At 35.6% G+C, this 23,138-nt stretch overlaps 3 protein-coding genes and 1 pseudogene across 6 annotated transcripts; 2 read left to right on the top strand and 2 right to left on the bottom strand.

Annotated features, from left to right (window-relative positions):
* Positions 1-1,232: 1,232 nt before the first annotated feature.
* On the bottom strand, positions 1,233-3,070 carry LOC125204255 (gibberellin 20 oxidase 1-D-like). Its single transcript, XM_048102857.2, has 3 exons — positions 2,466-3,070; positions 2,069-2,390; positions 1,233-1,772 (listed from the first exon to the last, which is right to left on the bottom strand). The coding sequence occupies exons 1-3, from the start codon at positions 3,017-3,019 to the stop codon at positions 1,488-1,490; spliced, it is 1,161 nt and encodes a 386-aa protein (XP_047958814.1). The 5' UTR covers positions 3,020-3,070; the 3' UTR covers positions 1,233-1,487.
* A 6,367-nt stretch (positions 3,071-9,437) lies between these two features.
* LOC125208442 (histone deacetylase 19-like) lies at positions 9,438-12,630 on the bottom strand. Its single transcript, XM_048108058.2, has 7 exons — positions 11,600-12,630; positions 10,948-11,388; positions 10,623-10,853; positions 10,368-10,438; positions 10,231-10,288; positions 9,974-10,039; positions 9,438-9,889 (listed from the first exon to the last, which is right to left on the bottom strand). The coding sequence occupies exons 1-7, from the start codon at positions 12,137-12,139 to the stop codon at positions 9,785-9,787; spliced, it is 1,512 nt and encodes a 503-aa protein (XP_047964015.2). The 5' UTR covers positions 12,140-12,630; the 3' UTR covers positions 9,438-9,784.
* Positions 12,631-16,379: 3,749 nt separating this feature from the next.
* RGLG3 (Copine (Calcium-dependent phospholipid-binding protein) family) lies at positions 16,380-19,816 on the top strand. 4 transcript variants are annotated; one of them, XM_048108303.2, is made up of 13 exons: positions 16,381-16,653; positions 16,777-16,845; positions 17,239-17,519; positions 17,723-17,807; positions 17,883-18,023; positions 18,106-18,219; positions 18,316-18,413; positions 18,495-18,574; positions 18,672-18,777; positions 18,861-18,988; positions 19,131-19,272; positions 19,354-19,410; positions 19,514-19,816. In XM_048108303.2, exons 3-13 carry the CDS (start codon positions 17,277-17,279, stop codon positions 19,595-19,597), a joined length of 1,278 nt encoding a protein of 425 aa, XP_047964260.1. In that variant the 5' UTR covers positions 16,381-16,653; positions 16,777-16,845; positions 17,239-17,276; the 3' UTR covers positions 19,598-19,816. The 4 variants fall into 4 exon arrangements, with proteins under 4 accessions (XP_047964261.1, XP_047964260.1, XP_047964259.1 ...); XM_048108302.2 differs by having other exon boundaries at positions 16,751-16,845; XM_048108301.2 differs by having other exon boundaries at positions 16,742-16,845.
* Positions 19,817-21,926: 2,110 nt separating this feature from the next.
* On the top strand, positions 21,927-23,138 carry LOC125203328 (acyl-CoA--sterol O-acyltransferase 1 pseudogene; annotated as a pseudogene).

The following is a 23,138-nucleotide window of genomic DNA, read 5'->3' as shown; positions in this document are numbered from 1 at the left end:
GAAAATTATTGGAGTTTATGGTAATAACACAGTACAAATGTTCCAAGTAACTAAACAATTTAAAATAAGATAATGATCGCATCACAAAAAGGTATTTTTATGTGAAAACAACCATGTAATTAGGAGTATTTTCTAGTTATGTTATAATGAGTTAAGACTACTTATTTGTTTTTAATCGTGCGTTTGATACTCAAGTTAATCTCTTTTCTTCAAACATGCAATTTTAGATTGAGGACCTTTTTAGTCCATAGAGATTTTAATCTAGTTTTCTAATTTTGGTATCAAACATAGAAAATGAATTATACTAGCTAGTATAATGGTTATTATCATGTTTTAGTCAAAATATGACTAGTCTATAAACGAATGCTAAATATTAGGAGTAGTATATATTTTTAAATTATATTTGAAAAAGTTGAATATCTCATTTTATATGGAGTACTTATTTATTGGAAATTCTTTATTTGTTTAATGTTTTAACATTCATACAATTATTAATGACGAAAAGAAATTAAATTTATACTACATTTTTTTAGTGTATAATTGTTTACCATATTAAATAAGAGAAGTATTTGGTCAAGGACAAGGAGAGTAGTGTTCTTTTTGGACTCATTTCAATGATTGTGATACATGAACCTTATGGAGTTAATTGACGTGGCAAGAGTGACTAGACGCACCACTTTCATTTTGGCTTGGTTCTTGATCTTGATAGCCTATAACTATACTACTACTACTACTACTACTACTATTTAACATTAATATTTATAATCAAATATTTTTTTAAAATTAAATGTTATAGTATTAAATATATATATAATATATTTAATATGAGAAATATATTACACCATGTAAACGAGATTTTAACCCAAGCCTCTCGCTAAGAATGTCATTATTGGTCACTAGGACACACCCTTCAACTTTATTCAAATTTATTAAAGAATTCTCAGTTAACCAATCAACTTCATCCTTCAATTATTCCTTCACATTTTATACATTTCTTCACGAACATTGTACTTGAAACAAAATTTTCATATAATTGACTTAACACTTATAAAGGGTATAATAAAACCAAACTCATATCATTAATATATGTTACAACTCGAAGTTTCTTGCTTTACATTGATAGCAAAACTCCAAATCCATTTACCACATCATGCTGCCACAACTTCTCCACAGTCCCAAACGCCACTTACACAAATCAACATCAAACAAAACCCCAAAAAACTATACACACATTAATCAATGAGATACATCACAATTCATTGCCAAGATTCAATCCATACAATAGTACAAAAGGCAGTCGAATCCAGAACCTAATACACAAATGCACAAAATAACAAAAACAAATAAATAGAAAAAGATAAGCACGACCTCAAATCACATATACACAAACAACACAACACAACTACTTAAATACATACATAGATTTATTAAACTAGTAGAGAGAGTGCAACACGACAAAAGTCAGAAAATGAAATATAAATATATATCTAAGGTTGTGTCTTATTTGAAAGCCAGCTGACAAAGTGTTGGAGCGTAGAAGTGTCGGCCCTATAGTGATTTTGGGTAAAATCCCTCAAATCAGACCATTTAAAGTCCGGGTACAGGCGCGTGGGGGCCTCAGCCCCCTCATTCCCCGCAAGCAGAAGCTGCTCCGGGGGCCTCACCACCTTGTCCTCATTAGGGTTCACGAAGAACACCAAAGATCTCCGAACCCTCTCCTTGTTCACCACCGCCCGGTGCAGGCAGCTCTTGTATCGGCCGTTGCACAATGCCTGCACCGCAAACATAGTTGCGAAATTATTGTATTCTTGGACATAGAAAAATAAAAATTAGCTGCAAATCTAAAAAATAGTGATTTTGTTTTTGTTTTTTTGTTGACATGGTTTAATTGAACAGTTAGCTAAGTGGGACGGAGTAGTTGTCCCATCTTTGTTTTTCTTGCCGAACCCATTATAGTAAGTCTCCATTTGAGGCAATAAATGCATGCCAAACGAGACGCAGCCAATGATCTCGCAACACGTGCACTTTTATTTCTCTACAACATAACAACACATGTGAAAATACGTACCATGAAAGTGTCACCAATGTTAACAACAACGGCGTCGTGGCAAGGCCTAATGGCTCTCCACTTGTCGTCCGAGAAGATCTCAAGCCCTCCTACTTCGTCCTGATGCAGCAGCGTCAGGGCATTCGGGTCCGAGTGGGGACCCGTTCCCAGAGTGAGCCCCGCCTCCTTGCAGGGCGGGTAGTTGTTTCCCCGCATCACAGAGCATCCGTCTTCGAAAAATTCCCTGTACTCGGACCGCTCCACCCCTAAGCTAATCGCGAGCAGCTCAAAGATCGCCATCGACAGCATATGCATTGCCTCGCAGTACTTCTGCAACACACATCTGTTTCCAGCACAAATGCGAATTAGTTGTGGTAATGAGCATCAAATAAATTTCATACAAACATTCAGAACCCACCCTGAGTGTTCGAAATGGGGGCCGAGGCTGGATTTGATGTAGTGGACGACGTCGAGGGCGGTGGGGGAGCGTGCATGAGAGTAGGTGAAGGAGAAGGTCTCCTTCCAGGGGAGCTTGGAGGAGAAGCGGTCGGCGTGGGCGCCGGAGTAGCCGCGGAGGGAGCCGGGCTGGCGCTGGACGGCGAGCTTGCGGGGGAGGGGGAGGCTGAAGAAGGCGTCCATGTGGTGGTGGGCGGCGCGGAAGGTGGAGGGGTCGAGGCCGTGGTTGACGACCTGGAAGAAGCCGTGGGAGGAGCAGGCGGCTCTGATCTGGGAGGCGGCGGAGGCGGTGGCGAGGGGGTCGCCGAGGAAGAAGCCCGAGAGGTCGATGGGGGGGTCGGGGAGGAAGTCGGCGGCGGCGTAGGCGGTGTCTTCGTGGGGCCAGAGGAATTGGGTGGGGAGGTGGGGTTGCTGTTGGAGGGAGGCGTCGAATACCAGATTCACGCCATTGTTGTTGTTGGCTTTCAAGGGAGGAGGAGAGAGAACAATAGTTGATGAGGAAATGGATGATTCCATTGAAATGCTTCAAGTTTTTTGTACTAGGATTTGGGAATCGGGGCTCTTATTTATAGTGGACTTGTCACTTGTGAGCGTGTGAGGAATCATCTCTTCTGCATTTGCAACATACCTCCATTTATGATCCTCACGTGTCAACAAATTTCAAACTATACACAATTTTGTACAAAATTACATTAACGTATTCAGATTATTCATATTTCATTTTCTTTTATTGGTAAATAAAAAAATTTAAAGACTGCTGGACTCACAGGTCTTTTGGCCTCAGATTTAACCACTTTATCACTAGACTAACACACGCACACAGAGTTTTTGTAATACAAGAATTTGTACAATCATACAAAGAAACATTCGCCTTTGTATGGAGAGACATTCAATTTCGAGGCCACACGGTGTTCAGTTGCATCCTACATTAATTTCAATATCCTATAATTATCAATTGTAATAGTAGCATTAATGCAGTATAATGAGGTAAATAAAGGATTTATTTGTCTAGTCGTTTGGAGCGTTTATTTGAAAATATCATATTGTTTAGATAATTAGTACTAATATTTGTTATTATTATTTGTTTCATTTTTGGTAAAAAAATTCCAAGTGATCAAAATATTGACGAAATTACACGTATACTCGATGCAATTGCCGGAATGTGACTGTATGATTTCAGTATGATTAATTTAATAATTTTGATCCTATACTTTAATGAATGATGACTAGAATCGTATCTAATTCTATAAAGAGAGATATATACTTAAAATAGATAATTACTCTAAGGACCCGTTTGATTTTACAGATTCCTACAATCCTGGACACTTAAATTTATTGTACTATGAAAACTCTACGTACACAACACAATTGCATATAGTATGAAAATATTTTAGTTATTGCACGAAGTTTTGAATGAAAAAGAATTTATTATGTAAAAAAATTGAAATAGTAGTATTAAATATTGACATTATTCGGTTCATGTAGAAATTGATGGCGTATCCTAGTAGCAAAGTGGATAATGAAGTAAACAATAAAAAATAGATATGTTGAAAAAGGAATATAAAATTACTGAATGATTGGATAATTAAGAAAGGAATAGCCACATGACAAGATAAGAGACGCCTTATCGATAGAAAGACAATAACTAAGACGATTGACGACCTTTTTTTTCCCAATTCCTTAGTTTACCAATCAAATATAATGTTTATTATTTTTTTTGCAACGTCTCAATCGATATACTGTACTCCCTCCGTCTCAATACGATATACTATAATGTTTATTATTTCTTTACACAGTTTGACTTGACACGGATTTTAAGAAATGTAATAGAAAGTGAGTTGAAAAAGTTGGTGGGTTGTGGGTCCTACTTTTAAAGTATTGGTTTTATAATAAAATGTGAGTAGGAATGAGTTAATGGAATATGAGGTCCACTACCAAAAATGGTTAAAGTGAAATGGGTAAAATTATGTGGAACGGACTAAAATGGAATATTGGGTAAAATTATGTGAGACGAAGAGAGTATATTAATTTCGTTCCTGCTATTTCAAAATTGCATTTTCCACGTTTTATGAGCCCTTGCTTAGCATACTTCTTCCGCCCATAATAAATGTTATACTTTCATTTTTAGTTTGTCTCACGAAAAATATCACATTTCCTTTTCTGTAAAAAGCTCTCACAAATATGAATATATCATTTTCTCTCTCCATCTAACACATAAAATAATATTAATTAAAATCTCGTGCTATTGTCCAAGTATGTCATCTATTATGGGACAGAGGGAGTCCTATTTTAAAGCGTAGTGATTAAATATTTTGTTTTATTTTTATTAGTTTTTTATTTGATGAATAATGTCAATATATGTTTAGGGAATGGCTATGCAACTGGCATCAATGCTATCATGATATGTGATGCATGCGAGTTTTTTATACTTCTAACTTTTGGAATTTACGATAGTTTGTAGTAGTATATTTTATTATTTATGTATACTTGCATACATGGGCGGACCCACGTAGAGAAAGGGTGGGGCTTTAGTCTTTAATGAATTAATTTTTTTAATATTTTTCTTATATATATTTTTAAAAATTTTCTTATTTTATACCTATATTTATTTTAAAGCCCTTATAAATCATATAAATTACTTAAACAAATATTTTTAAACTACATTTTGAAATATAGTCCTTAAACTAATGTTCATTTCTGCATCCACCCTGCTTGCAGACATGGCAGACCTTATGTGCTTTATTTGGCAGTGCACTTTAAGGGGTGGTAAGGCAAAACAATTTTAGTTCCGGTTCTAGTTCCTATTTAGGCATGCTTTTTAGTTGGTTAACCGATAAATCAGTTTGATTAATAATTGAATCGATCGAATAACATGGTCTACCTGTAACTCAGTCGAACCAGATTGCATCTGAAAAACTCTTGTATAAGTGATGGTCTAAAGAGCTGGAATTAAACTCTAGTCACGGTGCAAATGTTATAAATTTGAGCAAGTAGCATAGAAACTAAAATGTATTCTCATTCAATACATCTTACATGACAAAATGAGAACGCTAAACTCGAAGAAATAAAAATCACCATTCATGAGATTTAAACTATGATGTTTATATCCATCTTTTAATAAGATATACTGATAATAAATCTTCACCACCAAAGACTGAAAATAGTTGGATTCTTACTTGATGAATGCATGCAATGATGCAATGCAACAAGCTTCGAATTTCATGAAGGGGGGAAAAAGTACTATTATTTGATTGAAATTAAGTTGCTATAAATGAAAAAAAAAACTATATTTTCAATGCAATATTTTCATATTTTAAAAAATGTAACGCATTTTAATGAGTAAAGTTACAACACATTGGAATTGAATATGTAAAGTGGGTTTCGAAATCAATTACGAAAATTGTGCGAATCAGCGACTAGTCGAATAGAGATTTTTGGGAGATTTGTGGATATTCATGATTATTTAATTTTCCAACTACTTCAGCTTACTGTAATGATTTTAATAATTAAATTCTGTGGTTGAAACAAACAGACAACATCACGAGTAATTCACGTGTGCTTGAAAGGGACGAATCCCCACGTAGCATTGAAATTACACGTCATTTTGCATGCCCGTTCAAAATAAAAATTAATCAAATCTTGTGAATTTTTATAAAAAATACAATTTCGAAATTATGTAGTACATATGATAATAATTTAAATTTTCGGTTGACTTCCCAAACTTTACCCGCTTACAAAAATTTAAATTTTATAAGCCCATTATATTTTACAACTATAGAATATAGATTTGTAATACTATAATGTATTATATCATCTATTATTATTACTATGAAGTAGGTATTGTAGTAATTTTTAATCTTAAAACTCCTATCCTCTGTGATCCCGCGCTCTCTGCCCTCTCCTACCTCCAAGGTGGACGCGAAAACAATCATTGATAGGGGCTATTTTAAAAAAAAATATTTGAATTATGTGATAATTTTGTTCAGTATTAGAAATTTTTTATAAGAATTTACATAAAATTGATATAAATTTAAAAAAAATTACCCCTTCAACGTACCAGATCGAACCACTCCTAAAGTTTTAACGGATGTGGATGCCATAAAATGATCAGCATGGTGAATGCATGATTTAGTCTAATCATTAATATGGCTTAATGACACTTTTTAATAGAATGATAATTACAGTTTTTATTTATATTTTTGTTTATTTCATTAGATTTACACCTAACTCGAAAAGACGCCCGATTGGCCTAAGATGGAAATAGCATGTCATCTTTGGCTTCACAAATGTGCTTTTTTTATGTCAAAAATCTATTTCAAGGATAAGATATTGATACCAAGTTAAAGTCTTGAGATTAATATTTTCATAGTTTATTGAACTAAATTTAGCATATAGTCATGACATGTATTTTCAGTCTTTTCAATTTGTTTTTCTATCATGCAGTAGTAATTTTTAATGTATATCATACTCCCTTTGTCCCACAAAAATATATATTTACTTTCCATTTTCGTTCGTTCTACAAAAATATGTGCATTCCATTTTTGAAAAGTTATATCAATTTAATAATGTAGTGTCCATTATCCACTAAAACTACTTTAATTATAATTCTGCTAATCTCTCTTACTTTATCATATCATTCTCCTCATGTTACTTACTTTACCAATTTTATCTTAATTTCCATGTCATTTTGACCCATCGTAAGCACTTAAAATTAGAGTGTATTTTGACCCATTTTGCTATGGACGACCTTACCGCTTACCGTTTAAATAATTTTCGACCTTGTTCGTCGCAAACGACCTTACCGCACAATTTTATTTTCTCGGGCTTCGTGATGTATATGGAACGTCAGTTTTCTCCCCTAAGTTTCAGCAATGATACTACTCCATATATATTGATCATTTTACATGTCGTTTTTCTTGCTTTCATCATTCATAAGAAAGTTACAAAAGTTAATTTACCCTGACAAAAGTACCCTTGAAGTAAGTGCTTAAAATCTCAAGTGTATCAAAATTGGTGAATAGAATCTACCGTCGTATTAAAAGATGACAGAATCTACCGTCATATAGAAAGATGATTGAATTCCCATTTCCAATATAGTTTGTCTTTTACAATGCGACACCATTGCTAAGATCTTTTTTTGATTTTTCATTATGTCATTTTCTACAAAAGTAAAAGTTGCACGTACCGTTGAAGTTTGAACGATTACAATTTACAAATATGTACCCATACAAATAAATTCACAGGTTGATCAAGCTTTTCATCAGAAATCCATTTTACCCCCTTAAATATTTAATTTTAAGTAAAAATCTAATAATTTGCTAGTATGATAAAACAAAATTCAGTTAGTAAGATTTTTCTTTCAACTAATAGTTCAGCAGTTTAAATCTGTATGTGTAATACTAAGGGTCATTCTTAATCTAATCCTTATTGACATTTTACTTTGTGTTAATCATAAAAACACCCACTTTCATAACATACATAGTACTCCAAGGACTACTGATATTTAAGTGAACACACAAAAAGACCGTTGAAAGTGATAAAATTTGCTGATAATGAAATCACAGTAAGTCTAACATTAGTTGTTGACCCTCCACGGTGAAGAAAATTATGTTTTTCAATGAAAAAATATCGTTTTTCTTTATGAATATGCGACATTGTTTAAGTCATCAGTGTTGACATCAATATATGATTTTTCGGTTGTCATATCATAAACATACAGTTCCACCAAAAATTTGCCACGAGATAATTGAATTCGATCTATAGTGCCAAAACACGATTACTATCATATGTAGAATTGATTTATGGGGTTTGATGCTATTAAAAAGACGAACATTTTGATGTATGATTGGCCGGACGGTGATGGAAGAACAACCTATTTAGTACCAGGTTAACAAAATTAGACTAAAATGTGGATGGAAATAGCCGGTGTCACAACGCGATCAACTATGGTGGTGGGTCAAATTAAACAAAGGCTATTTTCAATTTCAATATTTGTGTATGAATCTAATATAATTGGTTTAATTCCAGATTATGTCTGCTTAATGTTGGCCGAAAATAGGGTTGCGTTCTAATTACAGAAAAAGAAATATCAATTATTTCATTGTCAACTTCAAAAGTCTATGTCGAAATTACAAAATAGGAGTTTGTCATATATGCAGCCTTTTCTACTTGTTATAGAAATTATTGTTAGGATATTAAATATTTGTATGTTAGCACCAATAACCTATAATTAACTAGAAATAAAATTAAATGCTAAAATATAAATTTATTTCATAACTGGGTATGGTCAAGCCTAATTAATTAACCTTTATAAATTGGTTCGTGTTAAAATGACAACCCTTCTTAAAATGACAACGTGACAACGCTTATACAGCAATATGATAAACGCTACACAGCAATATCCAATACGTTAGACAGCAATTTATAGATTGCTGTCTAACGTGTTGGATATTGCTGTTCAAGAAAAATTGCTGTTTAAAGACTAGAACATTGCTGCCCGTCTTTTTTGGGGTTTTTTTTTTTTTTTTTGCCACGTGGCAGCTTATTATTCGTCTACGTGTATAAATGATTGGCTAAGAATAGTGGTATGGTGTTATTTTAAAGGGTGGTAGCACCCTAACATGCCCCTTGAAAGTGATACATAAGTGGGACAAAAAATGGAATAGTTGATTTCAAGGAGAATATAACATAGTTTGTGACAGAGTTGTGGTTTTTCTGTAATCTTAACTATTATTATTATACACATTTCTCCATGATAGGACTTGTTTGAGATATAATTTGAGATGATAATGGAATTACAGTCCATATGAATTATGATTAGAAATAGTATGTGCTCATAATGAAAAACGAAGAGGAGTACTACATGTTAATTAATTAAAAAAATGTATGATCAAATTTTCCTTAAAATAAACTACAGCAATTATTATTATGCATATGACGCAAAATCTTCTTTGAAGGTATAGATTCCATAGTTACTAATGTTCTCTTAAAACTTACAAATCAAGTATAAAGAATAATTGAAATAACAAACCATAAAAAAAAAAAAAAAAGTTGGCATGAATCACAAACGGCTCCTTTTCATAATATGAAGGAGGGTTGAAGTCTTCGATGACCCCATTAACCAATCACGGAGGGGCTTAAGTCCCGACCAAGCAATTTTCTTTTCGAATCGAAGCAAGGTCCAATCCTCCCTGACTATCAATATTTGCTCACATACTAAGCCAAGAACTGCACGCATATTTCGTTAGACCACCCAAGGTTATTCTTCGAGGCCGGTGATGATCAATGTTGATCTATCTTGGTAGGCTCATTAATTAGGGTTCTCGAGTTCTCCTTCTCGAGCTCATCACGTTGCATGGCATCTTCTTCTGCAGCTGCCATTGAGCCCTGATCATATATAGAACAACAATTAATCTGATTGCTAAGCCACAAAACACTTGCATATTAGGAATTCAAAGCATATGGTGGTACCTTTGAGCTCGTAGGCTCAAGTGTTGATTGTATCTTACGAGCGAGTTGATCCACACCCTCATCGTTCTAAACATTGAAACAGAATCTGTTACAGTTTCAGATGATCTGATATCTAACCCATGCATCAAAATTTCGCTATAAGACAACGACAAAGAAGCCAAATAATTATTTTACGACTCAAGTTAAGACTGCGAACTTATTTGCAACTCCTCAACAGCGATTGATGTTTCGTATTGAGAGCTTATGGAAGACATTACCTTATCATTTGCCACAGATTCAACGTATTCCACCTTCACCCTGCTAGGCGCATGATTGCTGTATATACGGGAGAAAGAGAGTATACATTACGATAAGCAATAAATTAGAAGTGTTTTAGCACAGAACAGAACTATACCGTCTATAGTCAATGTTCGTGTTAGAATCAGGATGTTGTCTTTCATCTTTATCCTCTTCATCTTCGTCAACCTACATCGACAGCTTTTATAAGAACTAACATAATCCTGAAAATGAAGATTTTAATGACATGTGAATAGTTTTGTTAATGAATTATCACTCATTAAGGTAAAAACAAAAAGCTATTGTAACTGAAACAAAAGATATGGAGATAAAACCTCGCCGACTGAATAAATCATCGGTAGAAAGAACATACCTCAGGTAGTTCTGTATTGGGTGGTCGCTCCTGAAACTGGACACTTGGAGCATGCTGAAGTCTTGACAGATTCATAAGAAGCTCTGCTCTTATTTCTTCGAGCATGTCTCGACAGTTTTTGTTTTCCGTGTTACTCGGAGCAACATGGAGATTGTAGTCTGGGCCATAGTACTCTATGTATTCATGCCGTGGCATCTGATCATCAACCTCCACCCCAAGCGCCACTCCAGTCTGCTCAAAAAAACAGAAATAAATTACGATAATCGACAAATGACAGAGGATGACTATTGATTCTGGCTCTATTTGTAACAGAAACACAACATACCTCATAACACCAACAACGAGCAACATTGCGTATCGTGTAGCCACCTCCACCGAGTAAAAGAAGGGGCACGTTGAAAGATCTCATAAATCTTACGCACTCTGCATGACCTTTAACCGAGAGATTGAAGCAGCCTAACCTATCCCCGGATAGAGAATCGGCCCCACATTGTAAGACCACTGCCCCAGGCCTGAAAACTTCCATTACCTTACTAATAATTGGCTTAAATAAGGATTGGTAGCTTTCATCATCGATCCCATCATCCAACGGAACATTAAGTGCGTAATATTTCCCCTTTCCGAATCCAAAATCTCGTATGTCCCCAGTGCCAGGAAAATAATCTCCAAATTTATGAAAGGAAACAGTCATGACTCTGTCAGTTATATAAAATGCCTCTTCAACTCCATCACCATGATGGATGTCGATGTCCACGTATAAAACACGCTGAAATAGGAGCACCAACCCGTTACAACGCAAAATAAATCATAAATCATAATCCTTTACAAGTCTCTTTTATCTCATATACTACACTTAGAAGAGCATTTTCTCCTCAATAAATTTCAAATGAAAACTAGAAAATGTTGAAACACATTGCAATCTTCTTTTATCATTTATAGTTTGATCATGCTGTTACAAATATAGAAGATTGTGTTACCTCGTGAGTTTTAAGGAGTTCCAAAATGGCAAGCACTATATCGTTGACGTAGCAGAAGCCAGAAGCCTCGCATTTCTTGGCATGGTGCAACCCACCGGCCCAATTTATGGCAATGTCACAATGTCCGTGATTTAACTTCACGGCCCCACCGATGGATCCTCCAGCGTAGGTCTGACAGAAATTATAAAGGCCGTCAAAAACAGGGCAGTCTTCTCCAACATTGAACCTCTTCAGCTGCCTCATCTGATCTTGTTGCGTCTCCGGGGTGATTCTTCTCAAGAAAGACACATAATCGTCTGCGTGAAACCTGCAAAGATCCTTCTCTCGAGCAGGGTTGGGCTTCAAAACATGCATGTTTTGCAGCAACCCGTATTGTGAAAGAAGAGCATGAGTCATCCGCATTCTATGGGGCTTCATCGGATGACCCTGGCCGTAATAGTAATTTCCAACCTCAGGGTCGTAGAAGTAGCACACTTTTCTTTTCGTTCCGTCTGCTCCAGATGGTAAAGAGTTACCCCCAGTATCCATTTGGCTGTACATGAAAAAATAAGCTATGCAACTCAAGAAACAGAAATTACTGAAAGGAGATGAAGAAAGCTAAACTGAATATCAGAAGGCCTTTATTGGACGTCGAATATCAACAGAAACTACGGCATCACACCTTCTAAAACACCTTGTAAAGTAAGCTGAATGAGAGGTATCACACTTTGAGTCATAATAACTATTGGAATACAATGACAAAAGAAAACATTTTGCTATCAAAATATACAAGTTTGAAAAAACAGAAGCACTCAGAGCAGGACAACCAACAGGGCACAGCAAGAGTGCAGAAGATAACGTAGCTTAACTGAACTGATACGAAGATATCAAGATCAAAACAAGCAACTGTTAAACATGGCTCTCCCATTCGTAAACTAAAAGGTGTTTTAGACAATCAAAATAGAAGAAAAATAGCAATCCAGTACACAACTTGAGGCAAGAAGATCGATGGAAAGACAGAGGCAGCAAGTACTGTTCCTAGACAATACACACCTATTTGATCTCCCAGAAAGGAAGACAATGATCGGTGTGACTTGAATTTCATTCCTTTATGTCCTAATTAAGCTAGTGTCTTAATCTGGAGGGCTTATGCTCTCCAGCAATTAGATTCCCTAATTTGACAAAAGTGCAAATATACTTGTTACTTTGTAACATAAGATCAATCAATAGTTTTTAACAGAAATCCAATTTCTCTATCTTCTTACTGTTGAAAATGCAAGCCAAGAACAAAATTAACAAACGTGAATTAAGTGGAAAATTTCAGAAAATCTCAAATTTATCAAGTTAGAAAAGAGTCGAGGAAATCTTAAAAGGGGAAAGTGGACTCAGAATTAAAGATGAAACAAAGAGAAATACAAAAAGCAATTTCAGGAAAAATCATGAGAAATAAACATAAAGCCCCAAACTGCAGTGCATTGCTAAACGAAGAGTAATCAGATTTGCATGCACGTTCGCGAGCATCAACTCTTGCATTGCACGTGCATGCAAAATCCTATAGATTGAATTCAGTGTAAAAACAGAGGGAGAATTAAATATATTTATTCGATCTTAATCTTAATCTTATTCAGCTCATTCCATTCCGACTTGAAAGTGGTAGCATGGATAATGAGATCTTACTGGAGAACTTGAATTATACAAGAAATGAGAGAGAGAGGGAATTGCCGCCGCCGCAGATGATGTGTGTGTTTCGTCGACTTGGAGATTCTATATAAACTGACTCTTAAATAATTAAATCGTAATAATTTGGAGGTAGTTAGATTAAACGGATTGCTTGATGTACTAGGGTTTTAACTCTAATCGTCACTTCTCCTTTGACAACTTCAACACTCAAAAAATAAAAATAAAAAAAAAACTTTTGCTTTGAATCATAAATATACAAAATCTAACATCGCATACACTACAACTAAAAGAAATTGAAGATATTGGATTGGAATTTAAATGATAACTTTGGATCATAACGTATTAGGACTTACTATGAATGGACACATTATGCCTACTATTATAATTACTCAATATATACTTCTTCCTTATAACATGTTCATCCAAGCGTATAATGATCAGCCGTGTTCAATTTCGTTGTGTCCTCCTCTGATTCAATTAGGACGGTTAATGGTTACAAATTTTTATGAATCTACGAATCAAATCTGTTCCGGTTAAAAACCGGCCGATTCTTAAGGGTCGAACAACCAGTTTGTCATCTAATTTTAATTCCAATTTATTGGAATAAAATTTTTAATATATTTCAATACCGAATTTTTTTAATAATCCAATATCTAAAAATAACAATTAATGAATTTAATACCTAAATATTCAAATAATCACACAACAAATACGAACGAACAATACAACAAAAATTCAATAATCCAATACCTACAAATTTAAACATATAACTACCTGAAAAAATCCAGCACAATAAATATCAATAAATCAATACCTAAAAATTAAACTCAACACGTACACAATAAAAAAAATACTACAAATAAGGCAATAATATCCAAAAACTAACAATATTCAATCTGTCCTCTTGAGTGGCAGCGTGGGGAGGGGGGATTAAGAAATTTGAATAATAGCACTCCATTAGTATAGTATTAGTATTAGTATTAATTTATTATCAATAGTATTAATGATAAATATTCTCTTTATTCTACAAAAATATAAATATTTGAGACGGGGTTCCTATTCTAATGCTTCTAGCACCCTAATCCAAAATCAAGACTAAATCTCCACCCTTGGATTTTAAAATGAGTGGATGAGATTAAAGCTCACAAATCTCAATAAATAGTAGACAAAATATCAACAAAAGGGTAATATCATCATTATGTTATCATATGATAATTTTCGTGGGTGTTTTTTTATATCAACATTGTGTATTACAAATATCAATAATATGACATTAGAATATCAACACAAGGACAAGAAAATATCAACACCTTTTTATTGAGATTGAACATGCATAATATTGAGATTTTGTCTACAATATATTGAGATTTTTTGTTGCATTTGTTGATAAAAGCTGATTATCAACATGTACAAAAATTGAAATATAACTTATCAAATTTCATCACCCGAACATCGTCGGAACATATGCAATTGAGATCTTGTTGGAATCCTTATTAAATTATCTTTAATTTGATATATTTTTTGCGAAAAAATAATTTAAATTGAGAGAGTTACGTAAATTTAAAGATTTGAGATGATTTTGAAGAGAGAGAAAGTAGTTAGTTATAATTACTACATATAGGATTTGACATTAATACCTTTTTAATTTAATTAATAATTATTTAAATTTAAAATATATTACACTTGTCATTATATCAACCACAAGATCTTCTAATCTAATAGTTAAAAATTGGTCTCAATTTTGGATTGTTAATTAGTTAGCAATTGATCACCTCTATTTGAGACGGTATAGAAATTAATGCACAATTAATAAAGTAAGAGAGATATAGGGAAAAAAAATTATAATATTATTAGTGAAAAATGGGGTCCACTTTATTCAAAAGAAAGAAATTATAAAAAAATAAAAGGGGATATTTAATTCTAATTTCAAATTTGAAGTCAATTAAAAAATTATACTACTTCATTTGTTTAAGGTTTTCACATAATCCTAGTGTCTCTATAATTTAGCCTTTTAGGCCCTTCAAAGAGATAAAGCCATCCAAACAAGTGATTAATTAAAATAAAAACAGCCCATTTGCAAGTGTTGGGAGGTAGCATTCAAGTATTTGAACAAAAGTAGGGGTACAAAACTAAGTGAAAACGCCCACAAATAAGGGGAGAAAGGTGTTCGCAATACAGGTGCGTTTTTAGCGGCCCCTGGTCTAGGCTTGAAAATTTCTTTTGGAAGCAGTTGAGCGCGGGTGGTTGCTTGCTCACTCGCTATGAGTAAGTGTTTGCTCCCAAATTGACTATATATCGTTTTTTGTCATGTCATATCTAGCCAAATTAAAATTCTTTTTAAGACCACACCTTCCAATTATTCACCCTTTTTCCCGAAATCGCACCAAATTAAGCAACCAAAACATTATACTATAGTACTTCCCAGGATGAAGACAGTAACTTTCGCCTATGAAATCATGATTCCAGTGGATCCCTTCAAAAGCTAGCATATACTATTACTCCATAATTTTATGTTATAGATACTGCACCAGCCACACTCCACTTTCGCTCAACTTTATAATTAAAATCACTTTCAACATAATATAATTAGTGTGTAGTGGACATTAGTGCCAAAAGTTCAACAAGTAGCAACCTATAAATATAATTGTTTGGACCAATATACGTCTACATCTACATGTTTAAGTTTAACCCCTCTCTGGAAATCAAATTAATCAAATAAAGCACTCCGGTCCTCTTCTTTTCATACTAAACATTTTCTCAATGATAACCAATAATTTTAGTATTCTTTACTAATCAAATAAAACCGATAGCACTATTATAAATATAGCAAAAATATTTTTATACATTCAACATTTGAGTTTATTTTACAAATGTACATAAAAAGGCAGTAACCAAATTTACCATACACTCCATTTATTAACAGCTCAACCATACCCGTTAAAAAGGGAACTTGCTTTAATAATTACGAAAAGAATTGAGAACGAATAGAGATCAAAGTAATAATATGTTTTGTCATATATAAGAAGAAATTTCAACAATTTAGAGCATATCCCAACTTTACTTGTTTGTATATTAAAGATAGAAATTTAGATGGTGCACGCATTGAAAAACGTAGATTAGAAGATTCCTCTTTCTGTTCTAAGTTCTAACAGAAAGCTGTCAGTGGCTGACTATTTTTGATCTTTGACGTTTCTAGCATTCACACATTTTCAGACCAGATATATAAATATAATAGTAATATCCACTAAAATAGCATGTGCTATTAGCCTATTACTATTGGGATTAGCTAATTACTACAGCTGTTGCCAAAGTTTTCAACTTTCAATATAGCCAATCTCAGAAATCCCCCATTTTTTTTCTTTTGCTGTCCAATTAAGGAGAAGAAGAAATTGCAGGTGCCCCTCTCTGTCTCTCTCTCTTGCATATTACTTGTAGCTTTTCAATTAAAGCCATGAATATGATATAATATCCTTGTTGACTTAGTTTATTCAGTGATGGATTTGGATTCTTGGATGTAGCCACAATTGGTATTCTTGCAGCTGGTCTGTAATCCAAACGGCTGGATTATTGAATTCTGTTTTGGATAAGTATGTTTTTTTTGCAGTAATTAGTTAATTAATCTCCATTTATTATCTGCCTTGTGTTTATAATTCAATTAGTATTTGATACTTTGGTAGAATTCTGAAATTTCAGAAGACAAAAATAGAATGATTTCAGACTTTGGTAGTCAAATACAAGAGAAACAGCTGTTTACTACTCAATTGTCTCCCTGTTTATGGATCTGGGAATTATTAATCTTTCATTTTAAGTGAGCAGATGAGTATATAGATTTTTAGAAAACATTAAATTCATCTTATTAACTCTGTTCAAGTCAGATGGGATCCATAAAGTGCCTTAAAGTGCAGTGCTTTCTTGTTGAAAAAAGATTGAATTCTATGTAGTTTTGGATTGAGGATCGAGTCACAACTTTGTCTATGCAGTGTTTTCTGTTGTTAAGGCGATATAAGCTTGGCACGTTATGGGAAACAGCGAATCATCGCCTGATGATTATGACAACTTTTCACGCCAACCAGCTGAGCACGGAGGATACACGGTTGAAACTGGCTACAGACCTCAATCCCCGGAGCATGCCACAAGTTCAACACAAACTAGTTATCAGCATCATGCCTCAGTAGATACAAGAAATTCGATGGAGACTAACAACTATCGGAAGAAACAGCACTCTGCGTACATAGCAGATAACTTCAACTCTTTGGACGAGGTATCCGTTCTCCTCTTACTAGTATTGTGATTTTTGCTTGGTAGTATGTTGTTAAATTTTTGGCATTTTTATTTCTTTTCATACTACAGTATCTTTGAGTTATGATATCCGCATCAGTGTCTTATTTACGCGTTCCAACAGATTGATATTCCCATCATTTTGCTTTAGACATTGCTAAAACCGGATATTATCATGTGTTTCAGGTTATCAATGCATTAAGAGAAGCTGGCTTGGAATCATCAAATCTGATCCTTGGAATCGATTTTACCAAGAGCAATGAATGGACAGGTGATTCATTTAGATAAAACTTGTTTCTTATGATCAGTGGAGAGGACTATCTTACTTAGTATTTTAAGGTTGTAGGAAGGTACTCTTTTCACAGAAAAAGCCTCCATGCTATCGGTAGCACTCCTAACCCGTACGAGCAAGCCATTTCCATTATTGGAAGAACTCTATCTCCCTTTGATGAAGACAATTTAATACCTTGCTTTGGATTTGGTGATGGTAAGTTATATTTTTCTGTTTCTTTTGGGCTAAGTATCTATCCTTGTTGAAATTAATCAGAGGGATTATATTTTCGTTTCAGCAACGACGCATGATCAGCATGTATTCAGCTTTTACCCTGATCATCGACCTTGCAACGGGTTTGAGGAAGCACTTGCTCGATACAGAGAAATCGTTCCACTTCTGAATCTATCCGGTAATCATTCACTTTGATTTGCATTTATTTCAAGAACTCCAAATTTATACCATCAACTTTACTAGAAACACTTTCTTGTGGCTGCTTGACATACAGGCCCAACGTCGTTTGCACCAGCAATTGATGCAGCGGTTCGTATAGTAGAGAATAACAATTTCCAGTATCATGTCCTGGTTATCATCGCAGATGGACAGGTCACGTTTCTTTTATCCATCGCATTGATCATTTTTAATTTTCTCGCGCATAATATCTCATTGTATTTTTTCTATGAACAGGTAACTAGAAGTCCCGACACGTTGCCTGGCAAGTTAAGTCCTCAAGAACAAGCAACTATCAATTCAGTAGTTGCTGCAAGGTAAATGGATTTACTAATGTTATGTCGATGCGCGATCCGTTGGAGTTTAACAAATTAGATTATGTTGTATTCTTGCCTTATGTCATATAAATTGCAGCAAATATCCCCTCTCCATCATTCTAGTGGGTGTGGGAGATGGTCCGTGGGATGAGATGAAAGCATTCGATGATAACCTCCCTCAACGAGCATTTGACAACTTTCAGGTAACTTTTGTTGTCGAGCTATAGTTTGGTTTATCCTTGACACGAAATGTGAGTCTGAAGTCGACATCCCTCTCGTGTCACAGTTTGTCAACTTCACGAAGATCATATCCGAGCAAACGGAGACAGATAAAAAGGAATCAGCGTTCGCTCTTGCTGCTTTGATGGAAATTCCACTTCAGTACAGAGCAACACTGACACTACGATATAACGAGTAAGGCCAGTTTAAGTCTTGGAAAATTTTGTCAAATATCCGACTGGAGACCCTAGCTCGCCCCCGTTTCGTGATGATGCATCTCTCCCGTCTCAATAAATCGAACAAGGATGTGATTGTTCTCTTGTTTTCCTTATTTCAGAAGCCACAGTTCAGCTCCTAGGAAACTACCTCTTCCTCCTCCTGGTGCAATAATCAACCACGACAAGGAGAAAGCTGCAAAAGCAATCGCGCGTATGATCAGCCGAGAAAAAGCTGAGTCTGCAGGACCACCAGCTGAACAAGTATGCGAACTTCAACACCCGTTGTAGCCTCGTATTATATATGTTACTCCATATGCTAACACGTGTTCCTCTCGTTTCAAGGCATGCCCGATCTGCTTAACCAATCGGAAGGACTTGGCTTTCGGCTGTGGACATCAGGTAAGCATCTATGACAAACTAAGCTAAATTGCCTTAAGATTAGTATCTGAGAAATGAGTCTACTTCTATAAACGGTTCAACATTGAGGGCTGTTTGTTTATAGACATGCAGGGATTGTGGCGCGTCGTTATCTTCGTGCCCCTTGTGCCGGAAGCCCATTACTACCCGTCTTCGACTTTATGGCTGACATGGAGACTTGTAGCTCATCTTGAAATTTGAAGGCCCTCTGCTCTACATTGTATGTTTGGTCTTCTGTCTTGTTAAAAAAATTCATTTATTTCTGAGTTCAATGATGGGAGTGGTCTATGGAATTATTGTTGAGGAGAGAATGATTTTATTTCTTCAAAGCAATATGTACAGTCTTAGTGAATCAGCTTATGCACTTATAAATCAACTCTTTCCAATACATCATGTTCGGATTGTCGGCTGCTATAGACGTTTGATATTGTCCGCTTTGGGTTAAGCCCGCACGCACAGATTTGTTTTTGGGTCATTCCCAGTAGGGGTTGGCCAGGATTATATACACCTTCCAACTTCCCTCAGATTTCGGAAGTGAGATAGGTTTGTACTTAACACATCATTTGCCACTCACTCACGGGTGACAAAATAACCGGGCCGGGACCGGTCCGGCTGAGGTGAGCCTATCGGGCCATAGGAAACTTTGGGGCCCGGTTGGGTGTCTTGGAAAGCCACTAGGTCGAATCCAGACTGGCCCAAAATCAAACCAGGTCGAGTTGATGTAAACATAACAAGTAAATTTTGCGCCTTTCAAGTGGTTTTACCCAAAACAGTTAAAAATTGATTTTACTATTCAAGCGTATTCTCAGTCATAACAGTTTTTAAGTTTTTAACTATATAATTATCAATTTTAAATCACAATCATAGAATTAAACAAATCTGTGCTGACTCTGATACAAAACAAAATACAAGCTTTCTATCAATTTTCTATGAATACATCTACGTTCTCAAAATCACACTCAAATTTGATAACAAGTTCTCTCTCTCACGGTTCACCTACTATCGCTAAGTTGTTGAAGTATATCCAAGAAAAAATAAAAATAATTTGGGTTAACCTTTTGTTTAGATGAGACTGAAATTTTAGAATATCTCAAGGCAGTTAACAATTCGTATCGTTTGAGCTAATTTTTGAAGTAGTGATTGACGCAAAAAATACGTAGTAACATACTCAATAATCTATCATATCAATTATGAAAAGTAAACACTCCTTAATCGCTAACAAACTTCAATAAGGTGGGTGGATTATATTCTCGCAACCTTCTAACTAATGTATAAGCCGGTAATTCTTACTGATGAACAAGTGTCAAGAAGTCGGAAAAAGGTGCGTTGAAAGTTTGAAAAAAATTTATAATGTAATTACAACTCTACCCTTTATCCATCCTATATTGTTGGTAATGTCCATGAAGAGCACAATTACCCTCCCAAATTATGTTATAGAACTACACATTTCAAGGAACACGATATCTAAGCTGTTTTGAGAAACTAATATAAGCAGCTGCAGTAACTAGCGTAAAAAACTTTCTAACTAACCTAACACTGTTCAAATCAGTACAAAATTGTGGAAATTGGAAAATACAAGGGGAGTCATATTTAGGTATCAGGATTCTGAATGGTCCAATTCAATACACGAAATAAAAAAAATGCCAACTTCTTTATAGTTAGTCAATAAAGACTGGCCACGACACCAAAGACCAAAGTTATTCCCTACAAATATATATATGGTCCAATAACAGCATCGTGCTGCCAACTCTTTGTTAGTATTTTAATTTTTCTGACAAAAAGCATTGTTAGCTGTTAATTATGTATTAATATATTGATGACAGTTCTCCAATCCATCACTATTGTACATGATTGATGAATGGTGACATTGTTGTTTTGTAAGTACTGTTGCTTGAATTAGCATAAATTAAAATACTCATAATGAAATCGATTCATAGCTCTAAATGAATCTTGTATAGGATTATAATAATCATCAACACGTATAGCATGTCACAATAATGTTACTTTTACTAATTAAAGTAAAGATTTTAAAAATACTACTCATTTCTAACAATTTATTAACAAATTATCTAGTATAGTGGTGGGCGGGTGGCCTTAAAAGTGGAGCTCGCCTAGATAATTTGTTAATAAATTAATAGATAATTTTACGTGTGTGATTAGCAATTTTTTTTTATATATATATAATTTTAGTAGGTTTTATATTTAACTAATTTATTCTACTTATTAATATATAAAAGTGTGATCAAAATTGCACAATCTTTTAATTAACTCATTTTTTTATAATATTAAATTGAGACTCTTAATTGCATAGAGAAAGAATACATATTACCAAGTTTCATTGATAGTATGAGTATCATTAACTAAGTATTGTACCTAGTTTTAATTTAAAGTTGATCTCTCTAACTATGTAGTTAACCATATTTACTTAAATCAATCTTAAAATTTACATGTTGAAAGTAGTACTATTAAATTACATCTACCTTGGCGGCTCCACCATGAAACAATAAATCCCCTCTCTCACCACTCTTTACAGCAGAGAGAGGAGAGGAGAGAGAGATCGAAAATGGTGGTGCAAGCAATCATCGAAATCGTGAAGCATTACGCACAAGGAGAGATCACAAACTTCATCAAAGTATGGACTCTCGTCTTCGCCTCTCTCTCCTACTGCTTCTTCCTCTCCAAAACCCTCCCCACCGGCTTCCCCCGCCTCCTCGCCATCTCCCCCGCCATAATCCTCAACCTAATCCTCCCCCTCACCCTCCACACCATGCACCTCGGCGGCTCCTCCGCCTTCTTCCTCGCCTGGCTCGCCAACTTCAAGCTCATCATGCTCGCCTTCGGCCACGGCCCCCTCTCCGATCCCTCCATCTCCCTCCCCAAATTCGCCGCCTTCGCCTGCCTCCCCATCAAATCCAACTCCGATTCCCCCAGCCGCGGCCTTAAATCCATCTGGAATTACCTCGCAAAAGCCCTCCTAATCTGCCTCTTTCTCAAATTGTACGATTACACCGATCTCGTCCACCCCAAGCTCACCTGGCTCCTCTACTTCCTCCACATCTACTGCGGCCTCGAGATAATCCTCGCCGTCGCCGGTGGAATTGCTGGGGCTTTGATCGGGGTGGAGCTGGAGCCCCAATTTGACGAGCCCTATCTGTCCTCGTCGCTGCACGACTTTTGGGGGAGGAGATGGAATATCATGGTTTCTAAAATCCTAAGGCCCACTGTGTACAAGCCCGTTTTGGATTTCTCAGCGCCTATCACGGGCCGGAGGTGGGCCCACTTCCCGGCTATCCTCGCCTCCTTTTTTGTGTCGGGCCTGATGCACGAGCTGATTTTCTACTATTTGGGGCGGAGGCGGCCCAGCGGGGAGCTCACGGCGTTTTTCGTGCTGCACGGGGTGTGTCTGGGGGCGGAGGTGGCGGTGAAGAAGGCGGTCAAGGGGCGGTGGGGGGTGCCCAGGGTGCTGGCGGGCCCCCTCACGATGGGGTTCGTGCTGGCGACGTCGTTTTGGCTGTTTTTCCCGGAGTTTTTGAGGTGTAATGCGATTGAGAAGGCGTTTGGGGAGTATGCGGCGGTGGAGGCGTTTCTGAGAGATGTTACTTATGCTTTGGCTTCCAAATCTATCCATAATACTACTAATACCATTGTTTAGATTAGGGATTGTGTGCAATTTTAAGCTTCACTCCTATCGTTTGTGATTTTACTTTTAA

This window comes from Salvia hispanica, chromosome 6 (genome assembly GCF_029641045.1).
Source record: "Salvia hispanica isolate PSC_SH4W2 chromosome 6, Shi_PSC_v1, whole genome shotgun sequence".
NCBI lineage: Eukaryota > Viridiplantae > Streptophyta > Magnoliopsida > Lamiales > Lamiaceae > Salvia > Salvia hispanica.
This window is presented reverse-complemented; position numbering and strand designations above follow the sequence as displayed.